At 39.7% G+C, this 20,605-nt stretch overlaps 2 protein-coding genes and 1 long non-coding RNA gene across 5 annotated transcripts; 2 read left to right on the top strand and 1 right to left on the bottom strand.

Annotated features, from left to right (window-relative positions):
• The first annotated feature begins 1,037 nt into the window (after positions 1-1,037).
• On the top strand, positions 1,038-11,397 carry th (tyrosine hydroxylase). Its single transcript, XM_086072726.1, has 13 exons — positions 1,038-1,198; positions 1,716-1,925; positions 2,008-2,182; positions 5,584-5,672; positions 5,778-5,845; positions 5,949-5,999; positions 6,714-6,859; positions 6,934-7,069; positions 7,974-8,043; positions 8,358-8,414; positions 8,496-8,591; positions 8,682-8,815; positions 9,614-11,397. Exons 1-13 carry the CDS (start codon positions 1,115-1,117, stop codon positions 9,771-9,773), a joined length of 1,476 nt encoding a protein of 491 aa, XP_085928852.1. The 5' UTR covers positions 1,038-1,114; the 3' UTR covers positions 9,774-11,397.
• Positions 10,669-17,226, bottom strand: LOC147175893 (uncharacterized). 3 transcript variants are annotated; one of them, XR_015094524.1, is made up of 4 exons: positions 16,851-17,226; positions 13,592-13,747; positions 12,129-12,844; positions 10,669-11,105 (listed from the first exon to the last, which is right to left on the bottom strand). It is a non-coding gene; the product is annotated as an uncharacterized LOC147175893 (long non-coding RNA). The 3 variants fall into 3 exon arrangements; XR_015094525.1 differs by lacking the exon at positions 16,851-17,226 and having other exon boundaries at positions 12,129-12,269; positions 12,347-12,844; positions 13,592-15,557; XR_015094523.1 differs by lacking the exon at positions 16,851-17,226 and having other exon boundaries at positions 13,592-15,557.
• Positions 12,629-20,392, top strand: igf2b (insulin-like growth factor 2b). The gene is made up of 4 exons (XM_086072732.1): positions 12,629-12,875; positions 13,623-13,773; positions 14,998-15,179; positions 16,968-20,392. The coding sequence occupies exons 1-4, from the start codon at positions 12,798-12,800 to the stop codon at positions 17,208-17,210; spliced, it is 654 nt and encodes a 217-aa protein (XP_085928858.1). The 5' UTR covers positions 12,629-12,797; the 3' UTR covers positions 17,211-20,392.
• The last annotated feature ends 213 nt before the right edge of the window (positions 20,393-20,605 follow it).

Genomic DNA, 20,605 nt, shown 5'->3' with positions numbered 1-20,605 from the left:
AATAGTGTCAGCTGATTAGCCCGTATTAAATTACTATTAGTACAGACCCATGACTCCAACAAGGTGGAAATACACGCTACATCCATATTGTTACCAGTTTGTTTTATGTTTCTACCTTCATTCTCATTCTGTGTTCAGCAAAAGGGGGCAAAGTTGTCGTGTGCCTGAGGCAATATATGTTCTCCAGCATTTTGAGCTGGTTGGCTCAGGTTGGATGCGAGAGAGACACGAGAGAGTCACACTGCTCCTCTGCACCTCTGCAAGGTTGCGGCCGTCGTAGCATTTGACCAGAGGTCCACAGATAATCTTTTTACCTCTGCTTGCCTGTGGGCAATGTACATCACTTCACAATCACGTTAAGCAGCCAAGTCTTCAGCCAAAAGCAATAGGCTACAAATCCATGTGATGCGCTTGTTGCTGAGGTAAGAGAGAGACAGACTTACACAGGGCAATGACAGTGTCCATCGTGTGTTTATTTGTGTGTTTCCCCCCCTCTTCCACATTGAAATCTAATTTGGAGGTGATGTGCAGATTGGATTGACCTGATAAAGTGACTAAATCTTCCACGTTTAACTTCCGCCCCACACATCTCCCCTACCCCTTCTAACTAAACATTTAGGCCTGAAGTAAAGACTTTGATTATTGTGTCATTGCAGTGCAACAAGTCCTCTAACAATAACAACCATATTGTTAATTTTACCATGCACCAAAATATGACCATATACATCATTTTATTTATATATATATATATATATATATATATATATATATATATATATATATATATATATATATATATATATATATATATATATATATATTTATTTATTTATATGCTTTTAATAAAAATAGTAATGTATATGTATTTAAGAAAGGTTAAAACTGTTAAAATGAATGAAGTAGGCCTATATTTGCAAACAGAACATCTTGATTAGAATATAGAACTGGCCTTAGTTTGACGTCAGAAACTGCAAACAAATGAGCGTATAAAAAGAAGGAGGCTCCCGTCTGGGGGAGGAAAAAAAGACCCGCGGTGAAAGGCGCTCTCAGACGCACATTCTCTTTTACCGCCCCACCTCAATCTTTGACTTGGAAAAAGAACACCTGACACAAGATGCCACTTTCAAGCAGCTCCACATCCTCGTCCAAGAGCATCCGCAGAGCAGCATCCGAGCTGGAAAGGTCGGACTCCGTCACGGTAGGAACAAGAGAAACTTTTGAAACCTTTTCACACGTTTGCAACAGGGTGGCCAAAATTTGATTGAAGAGGAGCAGGTATTGCCCTTATTGTGTGCGCAGTTGCATGACGCACTATAATCTAGCGTCCGTAAGGTCGACAAACAACCAAATAAACAAATGTCAACTCTTGGTGTCTTTCTTCAAACCAACGCCAATGTTTTAAATGTTTTTATTTGTTGTCTTTTTCTTTCTTTCTTTCTTTCTTTCTTTCTTTCTTTCTTTCTTTCTTTCTTTTTTTCTTTTTTTCTTTCTTTCTTTCTTTCTGTAAAAATGTAAAAACAAAAGGGGCATTAATAGACTGTATAGCCTCACTGTATGAGGTTAACTATAGCTGAGTCTTCTTTAAGGCCATGCGTTTTGCAGGCATTTGGAGAAGTTTGTAATTATTTGCGCGCCAAGGAAATATTGTGTATAGCAAGGCAACAATATGTTTCATAATGAAGACTATATATTTCAATACATTTCTTTTGAAACAGTCACAGCGCTTCCTGGGACGACGGCAGAGCTTGATCGATGACGCACGGAAGGAGCGCGAGGCAGCCGCAGCCGCAGCCGCAGCAGAGGCTGCAGAGGCAAGCGAGCAGATAGTATTCGAAGAGGACGATGGAAGAGCCCTTGTCAACCTCTTCATCACTTTAGCCAGCAACAAAACGTCTATGCTTTCCAGGACCCTCAAAGTGTTTGAGGTAGGTTCTGCGTCACGTCAAATATTGCTACCCCTCACTTGATGCGTTGTTATTAATTGGAAGGTCATTAATTGTGTTTCAGACTTTTGAAGCAAAGATCCACCATCTGGAGACTCGGCCGTGCCGCAAGCCCAAGGACAACCTGCACAGCTTGGAGTACTATGTGCGCTGCGAGGTGCACCTGACGGACGTTAGTACGCTCATCAGCTCTATCAAAAGAAATGCAGAAGACGTCAAGACCACCAAGGAAATCAAATGTAAGGCTTTTAACTGCTTGTATTCAACATTAGCCGTTACCTTATATATATATATATATATATATATATATATATATATATATCTGGGGAGAAAAAAATAAGAGAAGTCTTATTTTTATTTTCTTTTTTTTTATTTTGCCGTGGTCTCTTGATGTTTTACAGTTAGAAATCGAGAAACAAGATTAGGATTGCAAGTCAATGCAAAGGAAGGTTTTACCATTTGTTTTGATAAAAACTACAAATATTTACATTATTATTATTATTATTATTATTATTTAAAACAATTCTGGTTGCATTCTCAAGGTTTAAGGTTCTCCAAAGCAGAATCATATTATAAATGTGACATTTCGTAATTAGTCAAACGACACAGTAGTTTGTCAAATTCTTGTACTTCAAATTATGAAATTATCTCATATATGGCCATTTTAGCATTGCTAAAACAACAACTCTCATGGTGGTGCAAGATCATTAACGTTATCTTATTTCAAGTAACCTATTTGATATTTTCCCAGAGTCACACGTTTTTCAGTCTTTTTTTTGTTGTGGAACACACACGTGAACAGATGGATTACCTTTGTCCATAGAGGTTTATTTATTTATTTACATTAATTGCATATATAGACTACTACAGCCCATGTCCTATAAAGGAAAAGGATAATTGTTCCCTATAGGAAATGCTTTTACATTTTACAACAGTACAGAGTAAAGCAGCACATAGTAGCCTGTTAAAAATAAAATAGAAATAACTGAATTGATTAAAAAAAAAAACATAGTAAAAAGTTATATATAGGTTACAACACAAAAAAGTGCCATACTAAGATATTGCAGCAAATTAGAAAAAAAATGCATTGAGTCTGTAGACATGCATTGTTTGGTTGAGGATAATGGTGAAAGAGCAGTGCAGTGACAAATTAAAGCCCATGTTGCTGTTTTCTGATGGCGGTGGGCACATCGAAACGCCTATAGTGAAAATAGACTCTTGATGCAAGAGTGAAGCGTGACTGTATAGTGCTCTGCATATAGTGGATGTAAAAAGTCAATACGCTCTTATTCAAATGTCATGCACGTCTTAAGATTGTATTTACTGTATGACATTTTTAAACAAGTGTTAAAACCATACAGTACTTGGTAGAAACATAATATTTTATCAATAAAAGTACAGTACTGTATCCCCCACCCCACCCCTCACCTTGCCTCAGAAATGGTTTGATCCACCCAATTCAATCTCTCCCCCACTTCTACTTATTGTGAGGAGCTGACAATGCATGTGCACAGTTTTCTAGTCATATGAAGTAGCAGACTGTACAGTTCTTTAGCAAGCAATTTTGGTGCAATCGTAGCTCACTCTTTAAGTTGATAGGTAAGCTCAGAGTTAGCTGACATTTTTTCTAGCTAGAAAACGTTGCTGGTAGTTAGACATGACTAATGTTCTAAAATTAAAGCCAAGGTGCGACTGACTGGATGCCCATTATCAATAAAAAAATTTTTTTCCAGACCAATACCAGTACGAGTACTCAACTCTTGAGTAGTAACCGATATCAAGTCCAAATACCACTAGTACTTTTGATACACAAAATTTTGCAAAAAAAACCCCAATGACAAACAATTTTAAAGAAAGATCTAAATAGCCCAATATAGTAATTTCTTTACAATTTCATGAAATTAAATTTTGTATTCTAATATGTAAAACAGCCACAAAAGGGCGGACAATACTGGTATCTGTTACTAGCATTTTTGACTATAATACCAAAGGCTAAGGTTGCTGCAATCACACTATTCCTTATGACAAAAAGAACACCATACTTGGTGGAAATATGGCGGTGGCAGCATCAGTTTTGCACAAATTGGAGGGCGTTATGACAGTTTGAAATACCAACAACAGCTGCAAAACCTTCTAACTTATGCTATGAAGTAAAGAAAAACTTGGTAAATCCTACTAAAACATTTGAAATTAATTTTGTGTAAATCAAATTATTTAAATGATGGCAGGTCAGTGTTGATTCTCAGTCACCATGAGTTTGAATGTGATTGGTTAATTGTGAACACAGCCACGTCCCATTATTTGTATGTGCTCCCACTGTTGAATAGATGAACAAATCAAATGAATTGTACAAGTTGTAGTCACATCAAAGGTCAAGCAAGTTTTGAACTGATTTATCAAGGTGTCATTTTTTTCCCCCTAAAATTTTTCTTTTTTAATAAAAATAAATACATACATAATTACATAACTAAATAAATAATGAATAATCGTCTCAAAATGAAACTTTGGTGTGACTAATATTAATTAACTCACTAATATTGGATGGCGTAACTGTATTTTTTCAAATCTTTGTATGTTTGTTTTTTTGGTTTGGTTTTGCTTGTTTTGTTTCTTTTTAAGAGTAGACCCTGAGTCTGGAATACCATTGAAATTGAATTGAAATGGAATGGAATAATAATAATAATAATAATACATTTTAGAAATCCCGGATATAAGCGGCCAAAATGAATTTCCTCCGCAGGGTGTCTGGACTCTCCCTTAGAGATAGGGTGAGAAGCTCGGTCATCCAGGAGGGACTCAGTGTTAAGCCGCTACTCCTCCACGTTGAGAGGAGCCAGTTGAGGTGGCTCGGGCATCTGGTTCGGATGCCTCCTGGACGCCTCCCTGGAGAGGTGTTCCGGACATGTCCCACCGGCGGTAGGCCCCGGGGACGACCCAGGACACGCTGGCCCGGGAACACGTTGGGATTCCGTCGGAGGAGCTGGTTGAAGTAGCTGGGGAGAGGGAAGTCTGGGCTTCCGTGCTAAAGCTGCTGCCCCCGCGACCCGACCCCCAGATTAGTGCTAGATTGCGGATGGATGGAATACATTTTATTTGTAAAGGACTTTACTTTGACATCAAACCTCAAAGTGCAAAAATCTGACATTTAAACAGGCGTGTATACATTTTTTTTTATATCCATGGCAGTGTTAATTTTGACAAGAAATTGTAATTTTAGTTTTCATGGTAGATAAAAGTCTCATGCATGGAGCAATGGTGACATCGAGGCTGTGGCGGCACCATGGAACTGCACCCCATCACTTCAATACTGCAGATTTAAAACGCTATTTCTTTGGGCGCCACTGTCACTCTTGGGCCCTTGTCATCATTTTTTTTCTCCCTGACAGCACCAATTAATTAGGGTTACCAGGATTAGCGCTGACGGTGCTTATTTCAGAGTTAGTCACTGGCTAGCAGCTGATTTCTCTTTCTGAGAGTCACAATGGTTTTATAATGCACTGGCCCAAAAACTATTCCAACTTAAACTGTCACGTAGGTTATTCCCCCTGTTTGTTCTCCAGTCACAATGCTTCATTGTCTATTATAAAGCTTTTATTTGTACCGTGATCACATAATATATGAATCTGACCTTTTCTTCCAGTTCACTGGTTTCCAAAGAAAATAGCAGAGTTGGATAAATGTCACCATCTGATCACCAAATTTGATCCAGACTTGGATCATGACCATCCTGTAAGTCAAGACCTTGCATGACAAATCCGGGGGATTTTTTTTTTTTTTTAATGTCATTGGCCAAGAAAATGAGATCAGTGTTTGTGATGAATTTGATTTGAGTAGGGCTTCACAGACCCAGTCTACAGACAGAGGAGGAAAATGATTGGAGACATTGCCTTTGGATACAGACAGTAAGAGACGTCTACTTGACTGACTACTGTACAAACAACCATAAAAGAACATCGACCAAAAATATGTTTGCACTGATGCAAATATACATTTGTCTGTCCGCAGTGGACAGACGATTACCAGAGTGGAGTATACAGAAGAGGAAATTGATACTTGGTGAGGGTTGCTCTATATTCTCATTTTAATTACAATAAAAATGCATAAATGTCACAAGAGGGTCAGCCATAAAATGTCCTAAGACATTCCTATTGTTTCCACTCGCTTCCCACTAAGAGTGCGATTCTGTGACTGTTGACTGTGATGTGTCTTTCATGGCTATTTTGCTACATTATTTACAGATGAGCGACACTATCAAAGCAGTCCATTACTGTTAGAGTAGACAGCCTGTAATTTGAGCAGATTCTGTAGACATGGAGTTCATTTTCTGTTCAGTTCATGCCAAGTTCATGCAATGTGTTCAGTGTTGAGTAATAATGTAACTATTATGTTTGAACTTGACGTGAGTTCCAAAACAATATTCGAAAAGAAGTCAAGTGGCAAGTGGTTTTGCTTTACTTTGATTGAAGTGGTCAGGTCAAGGAGCAAAATGTATTTATGAAAACACAACTTACCCAAAATATGTTATGGCTTAAATAAGATGGATAATATTCATGCACAAATTTAGACTAAATATGAGAACAAGCAGCTTTATGGCTACTTCTATTTTTTCTTTACTTTTGCCCTAATAGGTTTGACTTACCATTAGAAACAAATGGAATTTAACACATGTCCAAGGACTAAGACTATTGACTGAAAATAAATGGAAACATAGCATCGAATTGGAATATGTTTTTAAATGAAGAAATTACACAAATCTTCATATACTGCCAGGAGAGAAGTCTACTCGACACTGAGGGACCTGTACAGCACGCATGCCTGCAGTGAGTACCTTGAGTCTTTCCGTCTCCTGGAAAAGCATTGTGGCTACAGTCCAAACAACATTCCCCAGCTGGAAGACGTGTCTCGCTTCCTTAAAGGTAAAGCTGGAAAAGCAGATAATTTAAAGGCACATTGCAGTCGTGATGAGCACACTTCTCTCTGAAACACACAGAGCGCACTGGCTTTCTGCTGCGTCCAGTGGCAGGTCTCCTCTCAGCTCGAGATTTCCTCGCTAGTTTGGCGTTCCGGGTGTTTCAGTGCACACAGTACATCCGACATGGCTCCTCTCCTATGCATTCCCCAGAGCCGTGAGTATTGTCTTTGTAACTTTGACGCAAATTCTTTAACCAGAATGATTTAGGGTGGAAAGCTGAGTAATCATTCCTCCCACATTACATTAGTATAGACGTGGACACAATTGTTGGCACCCCGCTGTTTATAAATCTGTTTCACAACAACAACAACAACAACAACAACAATAATAATAATAATAATAATAATAATAATAATAATAATAATAATAATAATAATAATAATAATAATAATACTCCGGTCTCCTCCCACATTCCAAAGATATGCATGGCAGGTTGATTGGGGGTTCTGAATTGTCCCTCGGTGTGATTGTGAGTGCGGATGGTTGTTTGTCTCTGATTGGCTGCAAACCAGTTCAGGGTGTACCCCGCCTACTGCACGAAGCCAGCTGGGATAGGCTCCAGCATCCCTGCGATCCTTGTGAGGAATAAACGGTTAAAAAAAATGGATAGATAATAATAATAATAATAATAATAATAATAATAATAATAATAATAATAATGTATCTTCAAGCAGGGTAATAACCCAAAACATGCCATCTTGAAGAAAGTACCCTTGAAACCTGGGACAAACCTGGGCCAAAACACCTGCTAAAAGGTGCAGGTACCGTTAAAATGTACAATAATCATTTGATTGCAGTGATCGCCTCAAAAAGTTGTGCAGCAAAATATTAAGTATACATCATGTGTTCCCAGGCCTGTTTCATTATTATTATTACTATTTTTAACCATTCTGTTGAACTGCAATAAATAAAAAAATGTCTGTTATCTAAAACAAGAGCAAAAGTGTACATCAAGCATTAACTATGTCCACAGAAGCAAATTTTTGTTGTAATTTCTATTTTTTTCACATGAAAAATGACATGATTAATGATCAAAGCGTGTTTCTCTTTCCGTCCAGCGACTGTGTCCATGAACTTCTAGGCCACGTCCCGATGCTGGCGGACCGCACATTTGCACAGTTTTCGCAGGTAAGGTAGTGCTAGGTCCAAATCAAGTTCATTCATGACGACTGACAATGATGTCAATTTGCACACAAATCCTAACAATACTGGTACTGTATATTATTATAATAATTTTCAGCTAGAGTTTTACAATCTTCCTGTTGTACTTTGTAGTCATAAGAGTAAAATTGTGTCAGTCAGCAGTGAGCAATGTAAAGTCAGATGTAAAGTCAGCGCTTTTTTTCTTTTCATGGAACATTAGAATGCGCAAATAGTAATTAAAGTTCTGGTAAGCCGGTTTACGCCTCTGTATTAAATTATCATTGAATTATTTTCTACAGAATCTTGGCCTGGCATCATTGGGTGCTTCGGATGAAGATATTGAGAAACTATCCACAGTAAGAGCAACAGTGCACAAATCAAACGTTATGTGTGTGATTCAGCTCTGTTGCACTTTATTTGTATGTTTCTTCTTCCAGCTGTATTGGTTCACTGTGGAGTACGGCTTGTGCAAACAAAATGGTGAAGTGAGGGCTTATGGCGCAGGACTACTTTCTTCTTACGGAGAACTCGTGGTAGGTTCCACCCTCATCTGTGTTTTGATCATCACTTGATTAAAGATGATGCATCGATCGAATCCTTGTATTCATTTCCTTTCCGTGCAGCACTGTCTATCCGATGAGCCGGAGACGAGGCAGTTTGATCCAGAGGCCGCGGCAGTGCAGCCCTACCAGGACCAGACCTACCAGCCCGTCTACTTCATTTCCGAGAGCTTTTCGGATGCAAAGGAGAAATTCAGGTACTGAATGGAAACCATTTGCAAATGTACATTCAAAGAAACGAAGACGAGCAGAAGAAAAGACACAGACAAAGGGGGGAGGGGGGGAGAGACAGAGAGGTTATGCAAGGACAAAGTCAGAAAACAGCCATCCAACCCCGGAGGCCACAAACTTTTGTAGGTCAGCCAGAAGACAGCTGTTACTAATGTAGGCCCTCTTACCATAGCAAAATACTGCCGTTTGATTTGGCAAACACATCAAATGCTGCCCTGCAAAACAAGTAGCTTTGGTGAGTGTTTTGACAGTATTTAGTCACACTCCACGTGAAAATAGCAGCAAGGGAATGTTTATCAAAATAGAATGGATATGAACAAAAGTACGATGAATATCATTACATAGGAGAATATTTCTAATGTGCGTTTTTCATTTTCTGTACACATAGCGTGTTGTTAGGCCAAGTGAAACATTTGTGCTGCACATTTATCCACCAATCCATTTTTTCCCCACTTATCCTGTCACGGGTGAGCTGGAGCCTCTACTAGCTGACTTAACGAAAACCTTAGTGCACATTCACAACTGTAGACAATTTAGATTCATCAATTAACATAACATAGGGGTTTTGAGGATGCGGGTCCACGGTGAAAGTGAAACCACACGCAAGCATGCAAAATGAGCACATTTCACACGGAAAACTCTGAGCCAAGATTCAAACCTAGAACCCTTGAGTGTAAGCCAGGCATGCTCCGCCGTGCCATTCAGAGCTCAAATGCGACTAAACTTTTACTGTCATGGTTGTTTTTACGTTCAATTTAAACCAGGGCATTTGTTGCTGGTATCCACCGCCCCTTCTCAGTGAAGTTCGATCCATACACCAGCAGCATAGAAGTCCTGGACAACGCCTTGAAGATCCAAGGAAGCTTGGAAGTGGTGAAGGATGAACTGAAGATGCTGACGGATGCCCTCAGTGTTTTGTCCTGAAAAGTCACCATTTAACTTGCTGTCCTCCCGTCCCACCTTTTGCTGTTGTTTGCTTGCTCTCTGCTGTGCTCTGCAACACCGGAAGTGTGACAAGACTTGTTTGTTTGGTGCCTCCACTTTGTTGCAGTTTAGAATGAAATTGTCATCTCCTTGTAACTGGCACCCAAAAAAAAAAAAAAAAAAAAACTGCAACCATTTAGGGAGATCGGGGCTAGTTGTATCACAGTTAAGTTGTCACATTGCAATTTTCTTCTCCACCAGATGGCACAACGAAAAAGTGGAATACTAGTTTTCTTCATATTAATGGTCAGGGGTTGTTTCCTGTCTGAAAAGAGACTAGCACATTGTGAGCTGAGATGAGTGGCAGTTATCTGTTTTGCACAACCCAAAGTAAAAATTTTCCACTTCATATATTTTGAAACAGGCGTCGTACACAGACACATTCTAGCAACAAACCATGTGGACTCGTTAGTGGTGAGATTCAGACATCTTGTCATTCCTCAGTCACTGCTCTGTTTTAAGATAACTTTAAACAAGAGCAAGAATTAGCCAAAATGGTAGTTTGGGGCAACTTGTCTCAGTCATTTTGGGGTTGAATGAAAATGAATTAAAAATGCACCTCTGGCAACTCAGTTTACATATGCCAGAATTGTTCTTTAGATGATAAAGTCTGAAGCGTGAGAAAATGAATTTGCTATGTTCTGTTTCATTGTTTTAAAATTGATTTTCCAGTTGTTGGAATTACAGCATGCTCACATGTCAGGACTGGTTTAAGTTTCATGATGAACCATCCATCGATCCATTATTAACCGAAATTCTTCATTTTTTGAAATTCAATTTAAGATCAAATTTCCAGTTTAAGGGAAGCAAAACAGGCATTTGAGGCTGAGAGCTATGACCTATTTGCCAGCAGTTCCTAAAGACTTTAATCTATTTCATAATAATTTATGTTCAAGTTAGCTCAGTGACTATGGTACATTTTCAAGATCATAATAAACAATTTCTCTGGCTGTAAAAACAAACAAACAAAAACAGGAGAACAAGGATAATTTTGTCCTTGTTTTATTAGTTGCAAAATCTAATGTGACATCTTATCCGTTGGCAACATATCACATGTTCACTCCCTCTATTTGATGGCTTATAACTGCACTGACACAAAGTATGAAAATGACATGAATACAAAAATATTACTAAGACTTTGGTCTTTCATCTGGTATACATTTTGTTTATATGTGATGTATTGATTCCAAGAAATACATAAAGGTATAAGTGATACAACTCCCCTAAATCTCAATGTCAAGATGATGTTTCCAAAGAAGTTCAACAGTAACACTGCAAGAAAGAAAAGTGTCATGTTAAAAATAAAATGAAATGTAAACCAAAATCAAAGATATGTATAAAAGAAAAGAGTATGGTTTGATTATTTTATAATCAACAATATAAACACATGAAATACGGGAATTTGAGACCGTATAAAAAAATCTAATTGTATCATCTGTTTCTGCTATATGACAAATGCTGTAAGTGAAATAAGTATTTTGGCTATTATTATGTAAAACTGTCAATGTATTTTTTTTCCATATAGCCTATATATGTTACAATGTCAATGGATGATTATGAAAATAAAGCCACAACACGATGTGATAAGTTATTGCTTTACTAAAAATCTAAACTACTAGATACAATACATTCACATTTTGTGTGTGTGTTTTTTGTTTGTTTGTGCCAAGTTTTGAACCTGAAACCACAGGTGGGCAGATGTGCTAACAACTAAACACCGTGCCGCACAAATACATACATGGTAAATTATGTCTTAAACCTAAAAAATCTACGACTTGATGTATAAAGGCCAAATAACATCCTTCGCAACTTGCAATATATTATTATGCCACAGGAGGGTGCTGTCATCCAGTATTTGAATTACAGGGTCCTTCGGGAGTATAACGGCATGTTGTTGAACCATCCTAATGCCATTCAAGAGTTCTCAATAGAAAAAAAAGCATAAGCAACGAAAGTGGCATTTATTGGCATCACTAAATAGCCATAAAAGTGTGTGTTTGTACATAGTATTATAAAAGGAGCTCCTGTTGGACCGATTATCCCAAATCATGATGTCAGAATGGGATACGCAGCATAAATCCATAGGGAAACGATGACAAACAAGGGGGCGGGATTTGGAGGGGGGGGGGGGGGTGAGGATGACAATATAAGGATGACATCATCCCTGCATCCTCACCTGCTTTGCTATACGCGCTTATATAAGTATTTTTTTGTGTGCAGTTAATCTAATGACTTTGAGCAAACACAATTTAATGGTCATATTGAGTGTTTTCCTCGATGCTTTGTTTTTCTTACCTCTCCCGTCCTTCCTCACAGGAGGGCTGTGTGGTGGTTGTTTAGTAGAGGGTCTGCACCTTCCAGTGATCTCCTCCCGGGCTCGCTCACTTCTGGGTGCATCAATCGGTCAATGAGAGGCACTGCTGCATCATCCTCCGCCTGTCAGCGTATCACCGCTCATTGACATTTTACCCCTTGGTCAGTCAACACAAGTTGACCTCATCAAACTGACGCACTGTTTAACTCGATCGTGGGATGTAGAGAAATGTGCTTCAACGACTGGGAGATGCAAGGAGTCCCGCGAAGGTCATTCAGCTCGGTGCATAAACGCTGTTGAACATTATCACAAGTTGTGATTCTCCTTCAAGGTCTTTCTTTTTCCACGTATCTTTTGTAAAGCACTTTTGTGGAAGACATTTACATGTTTTTTTTTTTTAACCGTACCGTGAGGAGGAGGGGAGGAGCGAGGGGTGGAGTGTGGGGGTAAAGTGGGCGTGTTTTGGTATATATTACTTCTCCCTCAGAAGTTTGGTCTGTCGCCTCGGTCTCTGGGACAGCCTCTCACACATCATCTAACTAACCAACTGAGGAAACTACTAACTCACCTGGCAAGCACACGACCACCAAATCAGACCAACTTTGTTATTATCATTATTCTTTTTTTTGTGTGTGATTATACCGACTGTCATGGAGACCCTGCGATCGAGACCCGGACACAACTCATTTTGCCACACCTGCAGGACAACGGAAGAGAGCAGGAGGAAGGTTAGCACTAATTAACTGTAACTATTACATATGCATTTTCTGATAGACCGTTTGCATGCGAGTTATTTAAAAAAAAAAAATTATAACTTGAATGGATAATTGAAATCTAAATGCACGATTTGTTTAGAAATTACATGCACAAGTTTATGGTGCCTATATGCCATGGGGAGTAAATCAGCATTAGAGGCATTAATGCAAATGAAAAACAGAAAGGATTAAAAATTGGGGTAATTCGGTTCAACGCCGGCTGGTGCACGACTTGGAGCTAACAGCTGGTCTTGCCGGCAGATAGGGGGCGGTATGCGAGGGTCACTTTGCTCAATAAAGGGTGAGCAAAGGGGAAAACAAATGCTGAGTCTAGCTTTTCGGATAGTTAACTATCGAACAGTCGCTCTTGCAAAGTCTAGCATGTTGTGCAAGAGGTAAAATGGCACTTGTCTAGTAGTTTTCCTCCACAATAAGCTCTTCTCTCTCTCTCTCTCTCTCTCTCTCTCTCTCTCTCTCTCTCTCTCTCTCTCTCTCTCTCTCTCTCTCTCTCTCTCTCTCTCTCTCTCTCTCTCTCTCTCTCTCTCTCTCTCTCCCTCCCCGGCGCTGAGTTGGGACCGTGGGAATTAAAAGCGCGCAGAAAGTAGATTGCTTTAGATTTACAACTAAGGAATTAAGAAATAACTGCAACAGTCGTATAACCAATGAACTGCTTCGCCTAGTGGGCTCACCTTTTCCGTGTGTGCATGCGTGTGTTTGCAGGTCAAGAAGATGTCTTCATCCAGCCGTTCGTTGCTCTTTGCACTGGCGCTCACTCTCTATGCGGTGGAGATGACCTCGGCGGAGACTCTGTGTGGGGGAGAGCTGGTGGACGCGTTGCAATTCGTCTGCGAAGACAGAGGCTTCTATTTCAGTACGTTGTGCACTTGTGTGGCCTTTCTTCGTTTGCGTGTCTGTGCTAAAAAAAAAAAAAAAAAAAACTAACCAAAGAAAAAGAAGCAGATTTGTTTGCATAGCTGAGACTATTTACTCCGACTCTGGGTGTCGTACATACACACAGACAAGAGAAGGGAAGGGGACGACAGCTGTGTCTCAAGTGTTGTACCGATGCGCACCACAGGCCTGCGCAGCGCACTGTAGCCTACCTCTCATTGCATATGAAAGGCAGGCGAGCCGTGAAGCCGCATATAACACAATGGGCTGCTTGTTTACCAGTAAAGTAATAGCACCCCAAGAGGCATACCAGTCACCGCCACCCTAGTGTTCAGAGACCACCGTGGTCCAAGGAGGTGTTGTTGTTTTTTAAACGCCACTTATGCAGCATAATGATGACAAACTATGTCAACTAAAGCATTACGTGATTGCATTGTTGTAAATCCCCAAGTGGATACACTGCTGCCACACACATCCTAGATATTGGTATACTCACTATTTAAAATTAAAAAAATCACCTTTGACAGGCAAGCCATTTTTCATAGATCATTATCCAATTTGGATGCTTTCTCCTCCCTCGTTTCATTCTCTCTTTTCCCTTCCTGCAATCAAATTTTATCTCGTGTCTCATGAGATTTATCCAACATTGTGGGCCACAGGACTTCAAACGAGCCCTTTATTGATCGTGGACGGCGTCCCCCGTAGACCAGTCAAACACTCACCCCCTTTCACCTTCTTCTGCTCTCGTGCTTTTCTTTGCCGTCATTACTCTGTTCCTCTTTTGATTTGCATTCACCTCCTGTGTTTCAAGGCTCACACACTCTTGCGCAGATCCCCGGGGCTGTTTTCTCTACCTCTCTGCCCCCTCCTCACAGTCGTTATCTCTGCTGACTTGACAAAGGACAAGGTCACAGAGGAGTTTCCATTTTATGTATTTGCTCACCTAAGGGATGATGGGGTCCTCTGGCCCACTACATGGTGTTTACATGCGCACACGCTCATTAAGGGACTTCCAGATAGCCTTCATCAGATTATCTTCTACAAACAAAAAGATTTGTTGCAGTTGGTCATAGATTTCCTGTTATCCTCTTTGCTCTGCTATGATTGTAATCCTGCAAAAACAACCTAGATTCATTTCTGATGGGAATGCGTGTTCCCTGCATTAGACCTTCTTTGCCTTATGTTACACTGTGCCTCTCCCCAGGTAGGCCCACCAGCAGGGGGAACACCAGGCGCCCCCAGAACCGTGGGATAGTGGAGGAGTGTTGTTTCCGTAGCTGTGACCTCAACCTTCTGGAGCAGTACTGTGCCAAACCCGCCAAGTCAGAAAGAGACGTGTCGGCTACCTCTCTACAGGTCGTACCGGTGATGCCTCCATTAAAGCAGGTATGCATCGCAGCAATAACAACACAGCGGTCTGGGAACCAGTGAAATCCTACTCCTCCCATCATGTTGACTTATGCTCACCTCCACCTCACCCCTATATCCCTGACACGTACAGAGCGAAATGTACGCACAAACTGCTGTATCTTGTTAGATGGTCTAACGATAAGCAGTTCCATGCAAAGTGCTGACCATTGTGGAAATGGTCCAGACAGTCGCAGCACATTGTGCTCAAGAAAGGACATGCTCACACACGGGCTGCTGGTCCGTGATAGAAACAATGTGTTCTGAATGTACGATGATTCGATTATGTGCACTTCCTGAATTGGGTACGCCTTAACTTGGCTCATTTAGCTATTTTCATCAGTAAGAAGTAAATATTTTGTCTAAACAATTTAATAACTTCATCATTTTTCATGTACAATTAATACCTTTAAAAACACATTTTGCCTTTTGCTGTCGACTGAAAATGTCATCACCTGTGCTGAGGGCTCAGGTAACGACTAATCATGGCTCGCCTTGCGAATGTCACATGACCCAGAAAACAGATGATACGTGATTGGTCGTTACGTGAGCTCTGAGCACCTGTGATGTCATTTTCAGTTGACAGCAAGTGGCAAAATGTGTTTTTAAAGGTATTAATTGTACATGATAAATAACAACATTTATCAAAATTTATTATGGACAAAATATTAACTTTTTGTTGTTGAAAATTGCTAAATAAGTCAAGTCAGGGCTGTGCAATTAATCAAAATTCAATTTCAATTATTACACTCCACAATTAGAAAATCAGCATAATCATCCCCCAAAAATTATTAATACAAATTTTGAGTTGTTTAAACGTATACATTTGCACCTTTAAAACATTTTTAAATAACTAATTTAATAAATTTTGTTTCATCTAAAATAAACTTGCACAATTGTAGTGTTTCAAAGAATTGTATTTGTCTTAATCATTTTTACTTTTAAACATTTTCTTGTTTTGTACCCAAAAAATAAATCATTTCAAAAATCGTGATTTCAATTATTACCAAAAATAATCGTGATTAATAGTAAAGTAAAGTTTCCCTTTAAGAGTCTGTGTTTCACTGAGGACACAAGAAGACATAGTAATGGCTGTGCTCCCGACCTTTTACAATGCATTTATGCTTGGTCATGTTCACGTGTTAGCAACAAGCAGTTGAGTGAACAGTGCAATCGTAAATCCATAGGAAAAAAGTAACAGGACCTCCTCTCTGGAGGGAGGGGGTGTTATGCCGATAGGGAATTAGTTTGGACATGTCCCCGGTTTGTCCGGGCAGGGAGTTGATGGGTACAGCCTGCTCTGAAGGCCAGCTGTTCTTAAGCTATTGAGTGAGCCTGAAGTGAATGAAGGGGGATAAACACTCTTCAAGTGGCAGGACCAAAACAAGCCATTCACATGGATCACTAGCTACTGGCGCATAAATTCCAGGTCCCCTGCTACCGTTCCTACTTGTTTCTCATTCAGTGGTACCCAGCAAAACACCTAGCATTGTTCAATTTGCAATGTTTATATTGTTATTCAGGATGCGGCAGTTTAGTCATTCCAGCAGGTTGTTTGGTGAGCGTCTGCGTGCCCCTCGTATGCATATGAGACAAGCACAGTTTCTTAAAGAGGCAGCTTTTCTCAGTCGAGGAAACCAAAACAAGTACCTTTTTGGAAGCCAGCCAAGGTTGTTATGACTTGCTGCCACAAAATAAGCATATCACCCGTAATGAACTGACTCCATCTTCTCCTCTTCTGTTTTCTTTGCCGGTACGCCACAAAAGGAAGCCCCGAGGAAGCAGCATGTGCCTGTGAAATATACGAGCAAATACGAGCAGTGGCAGCGGAACGCGGCCGAGCGACTCCGGAGGGGGGTCCCCGCCATCCTGAGACCCAAAAAGTTCCGAAGGCAGGCGGAGAAGATGAAAGCCCAGGAGCAAGCAAGCTTCCACCGGCCCCTGATCAGCCTGCCCAGCAAACTACCGCCCGTCTTGCTCACCACAAACAACTATGTCAACCACAAATGAGCCCGTTGCCAGCCCTTTGCACAGACGCGAGTTTGGAAGGACAAAAAAAGCCTAGGGGATTATAGCTTTGTCTCTGACGTCATTTCTGTGGCAGTCCTCTTTGACCTCCCCTGCCCTGTCCGAGCCCATCGATCCCCCCCTGGCCCATTCTCATCCACTACTTCTTGACCCCCTGCCCCCTTTCTAATACCCCTCCAAGCCCAACGCCATCCTCCGGAACGCAAACATGCCTTCACATTCTTCCAGTCTGAACTTTTTTCGCTAGCTCTTTCAGTCACTGACACAAAAGGCACAAACACAAATGATGAACAAAAAGTTAACAATTCCACTGAATGCCATTCAGGTGGACCCGTAAGCTAAAGAGTAAATGGAAGAGAGCAAGAAGATGAAAGAGATCTGGTTTGCAAGTGTCAAGAGGACACCCAACGGAATGTTTTTTGTCCTTGTGGAAAACAACTTAAAGTGAGGAGAAGCTTGCATGACAGAATCCATTCCACATTTTTTTTCCTGAAGTAAAAAAGAAGATGAAAATCTCTTCGTTATTTTTTATTTTTTTTTTTTTTTTAAATTTAATTTTTTTTGTTTGCACCTCTACCTATAAAGGGACTTCCACAATGTAAGGAATTATTTTATAAAATTAGATTCCTGTTCCAGCACCTTTTGATCACAAACAAAAAGCAGAAAAGAGTCTGCAAAATTGCACATTGCCACGGATTACGTCAAAGTAAAGAAAAATATATGGCACTATTTTTTTATGAACAATGAACGTGTAGTTTAAAAAATGCCATGGTGCTAGCTTTGGGAAAGGACTCAACGAAGAGATTGAAAAGCACATTTGTTTTTTCTTTGAATATATTATAACTTTCCGTTTTAAGGAAAGAGTGACTTAAAAAAAATATATATATATAGGGATTAAGGATATGGAGGAGCTCCTGGCAGTGGCAAAGTCAAGGAGGAAGTGTCACTGAGAAACTATGGGGGCGATGAGGGCATCAAGGCTCACAGGAAGTGCTAGTGGCTGCTCATCACAAGTTTGCTGGCATATGCGGCAAGGGGGACAAAAGACCCTGTCCCTGTCCCTCCTGTCTCCCAACCTTGGAGGCAGATGGACACCGGGAACATAATATGGGACACCGTGGACTACCTGGATTAGGACAGTACAACAGTTCTGGGACAGTACTTCCTGTTAACCGCGGCTTTGCGGACTGCTCCGACAGGAAGTATCATGGCATGGACAAGTGGGATAATTGATGATTTATTTTAGTTTGATCTTATTGTTTCTTGTTTTCTTTTCATATCAATATTTCAATGAAAAAAAAGAGGAAACCACTGTCTGTTTCTGGTACCATGACATTCCTGTTTTTCCAAGTTTGGCATTTTCATGGTTACGTTTTGATGTTACTTTACCATTCTTAAAAAAAAAAAAAAAGGCACAGACATTTTAATTCAAAGGGAAAAAACAGCAATAATGTCAACTAACATTTTTTTTTATTGTGTATCAGTAGTATTCACATTCGTTTGCCTGAAAACAAATACTTGAATATATCTATCTATACATATATAAATATAATATGTATATATATATATATATGTGTGTATATATAGATAGATAGATAGATATATAGATATATACCGTAATTAGTTTCCAGGGACGTTGTGTTATTTCCTATAGTCTGAGCTGTATCTTGCGTAATGAGCCGTCAAGCTTTTTTGTTTGTTGAAATACAAATAAGGGCACTGTATAAAGGCATTATTTATTTTGTTATAAAATATATTTGAAAATTGGCCCAAATAATATGCGCAGCACTGATGCTCAACTGACGGATTTATTTTGTATGATCTCTGTTTTCCAATTGGAGCTGTAAGGCTTTTTTTTCTAGATGCTTTGTACCAAAAATAATGTCTTTTATCCCTCTCTTCATTTGCCATACTTACTTTAAATTAATATTTTAATTGCGTCATGTAGTCCGAATTTTGTAGGCATGCTATGTCACAGAAATAGTCACATACTCTTAATAATAATGATCTGCATGGGTCTCCAGAAGCCTGTCAAGGTTGCGGGAGAAACGGAAAGTATCAGTGAGTAACTTTATTAACCGAAACTGTTCAACTTCAGTTGTATTCAACCCACTATGTTTTCAAGCCACTTTAGTAATGATGGCAGGACTCAACATACCCCCCCGTATGTTGAGTCCTTAATTAAATAATGTCTTCATAATTGTGCACGGTGTTCTGCGATCTTCTAAAGAGCATCTTGTCTATGTGCCAGTGCTACAGACGTCATCAGAAATAGTGTGTTGATTGGATCAAATGTCACTACAGGGTCTTAACTCGCACAGTGCGCCTTTACCCTCGACGGAGGTTACATCAATGGTCATTGAATCTATCTATCTATCTATCTATCTGTCTATCTATCTATCTATCTATCTATCTATCTATCTATCTATCTATCTATCTATCTTGGCTCCTCCTCTACATCATCTGACAATGGCCTTGATCTCATGAAGCATCACCTTACACTCGTCCAAGGATTTTGTGTTTTAATGAAGGGCTAATGCCGTCATAAGATTCGGGTAAGGTAATAAGCGCTCTGCAGGGAAGAGTGTAATAGTTCCTGAGTTTAAGAGATAATTGTGTGGCGGGGAATAAGGAGTTATTTAGAGCCTTCCATAATCAACCATGACAGACACCTTACCACTTCCTGCTAAAATGGGTTAGGCATCATCCAAATGATGACCTCATCAATACTCGCCATATTGAGGTGAAGACTCAAGTCAATACATATACATTTGTTTCTGTCAGATATCTTCCATATCCTTCTCTGATTATGTTCTACTTCTATTGTGCAAAGAGACAGACAGTGCAATTGTTGTTATTATTATTATTATTATTATTATTATTATTATTATTATTATTATCATTATGCTGGGACTGCATTCATTCACTATTGTAATGTTCAAAAAGGCTACTCTAGTGTTGTTATAATGAAAGACAACCACTTCTTTTGGGAACTATGAAGAGATATCATGCCGAGCAACGGCAACTTCTTCTTGGTCACTAGCTCACTCAGCCTGTGTGTATTTTATTGATTTAACCTCCGCACGCTAGAACGTCCGAAATGCACAATTTATGTACTTTGATTTTTATTATCAATAAAGAAACATTTTATCAAACATACAATATGTAGAATAGTTACTGTTGTATCCTGTGCTCTGTCCAACCTTGTGTCAGAGATTGCTGCTTGTGCAATATCGGCTTTTGTGTGTTCAGCTTGGCCTTCCTTTTTGGACCTCTGTCAGACGCAGTCAAAAGTTCTGTGCCATGTAAATGATTTATTGTGTCTTGAGGCTTTATAAAGAATTTTCTGCGGCTTTCATCTTGCTGCCCCTCCCCAC

Source organism: Leptonotus elevatus, chromosome 4 (assembly GCF_054856555.1).
Source record: "Leptonotus elevatus isolate MCC_2025b chromosome 4, RoL_Lele_1.0, whole genome shotgun sequence".
In the NCBI taxonomy this organism is placed as follows: Eukaryota; Metazoa; Chordata; class Actinopteri; order Syngnathiformes; family Syngnathidae; genus Leptonotus; species Leptonotus elevatus.
The sequence above is the reverse complement of the archived record's forward strand: the minus strand, read 5'-3'. Positions and strand labels throughout refer to the sequence as shown.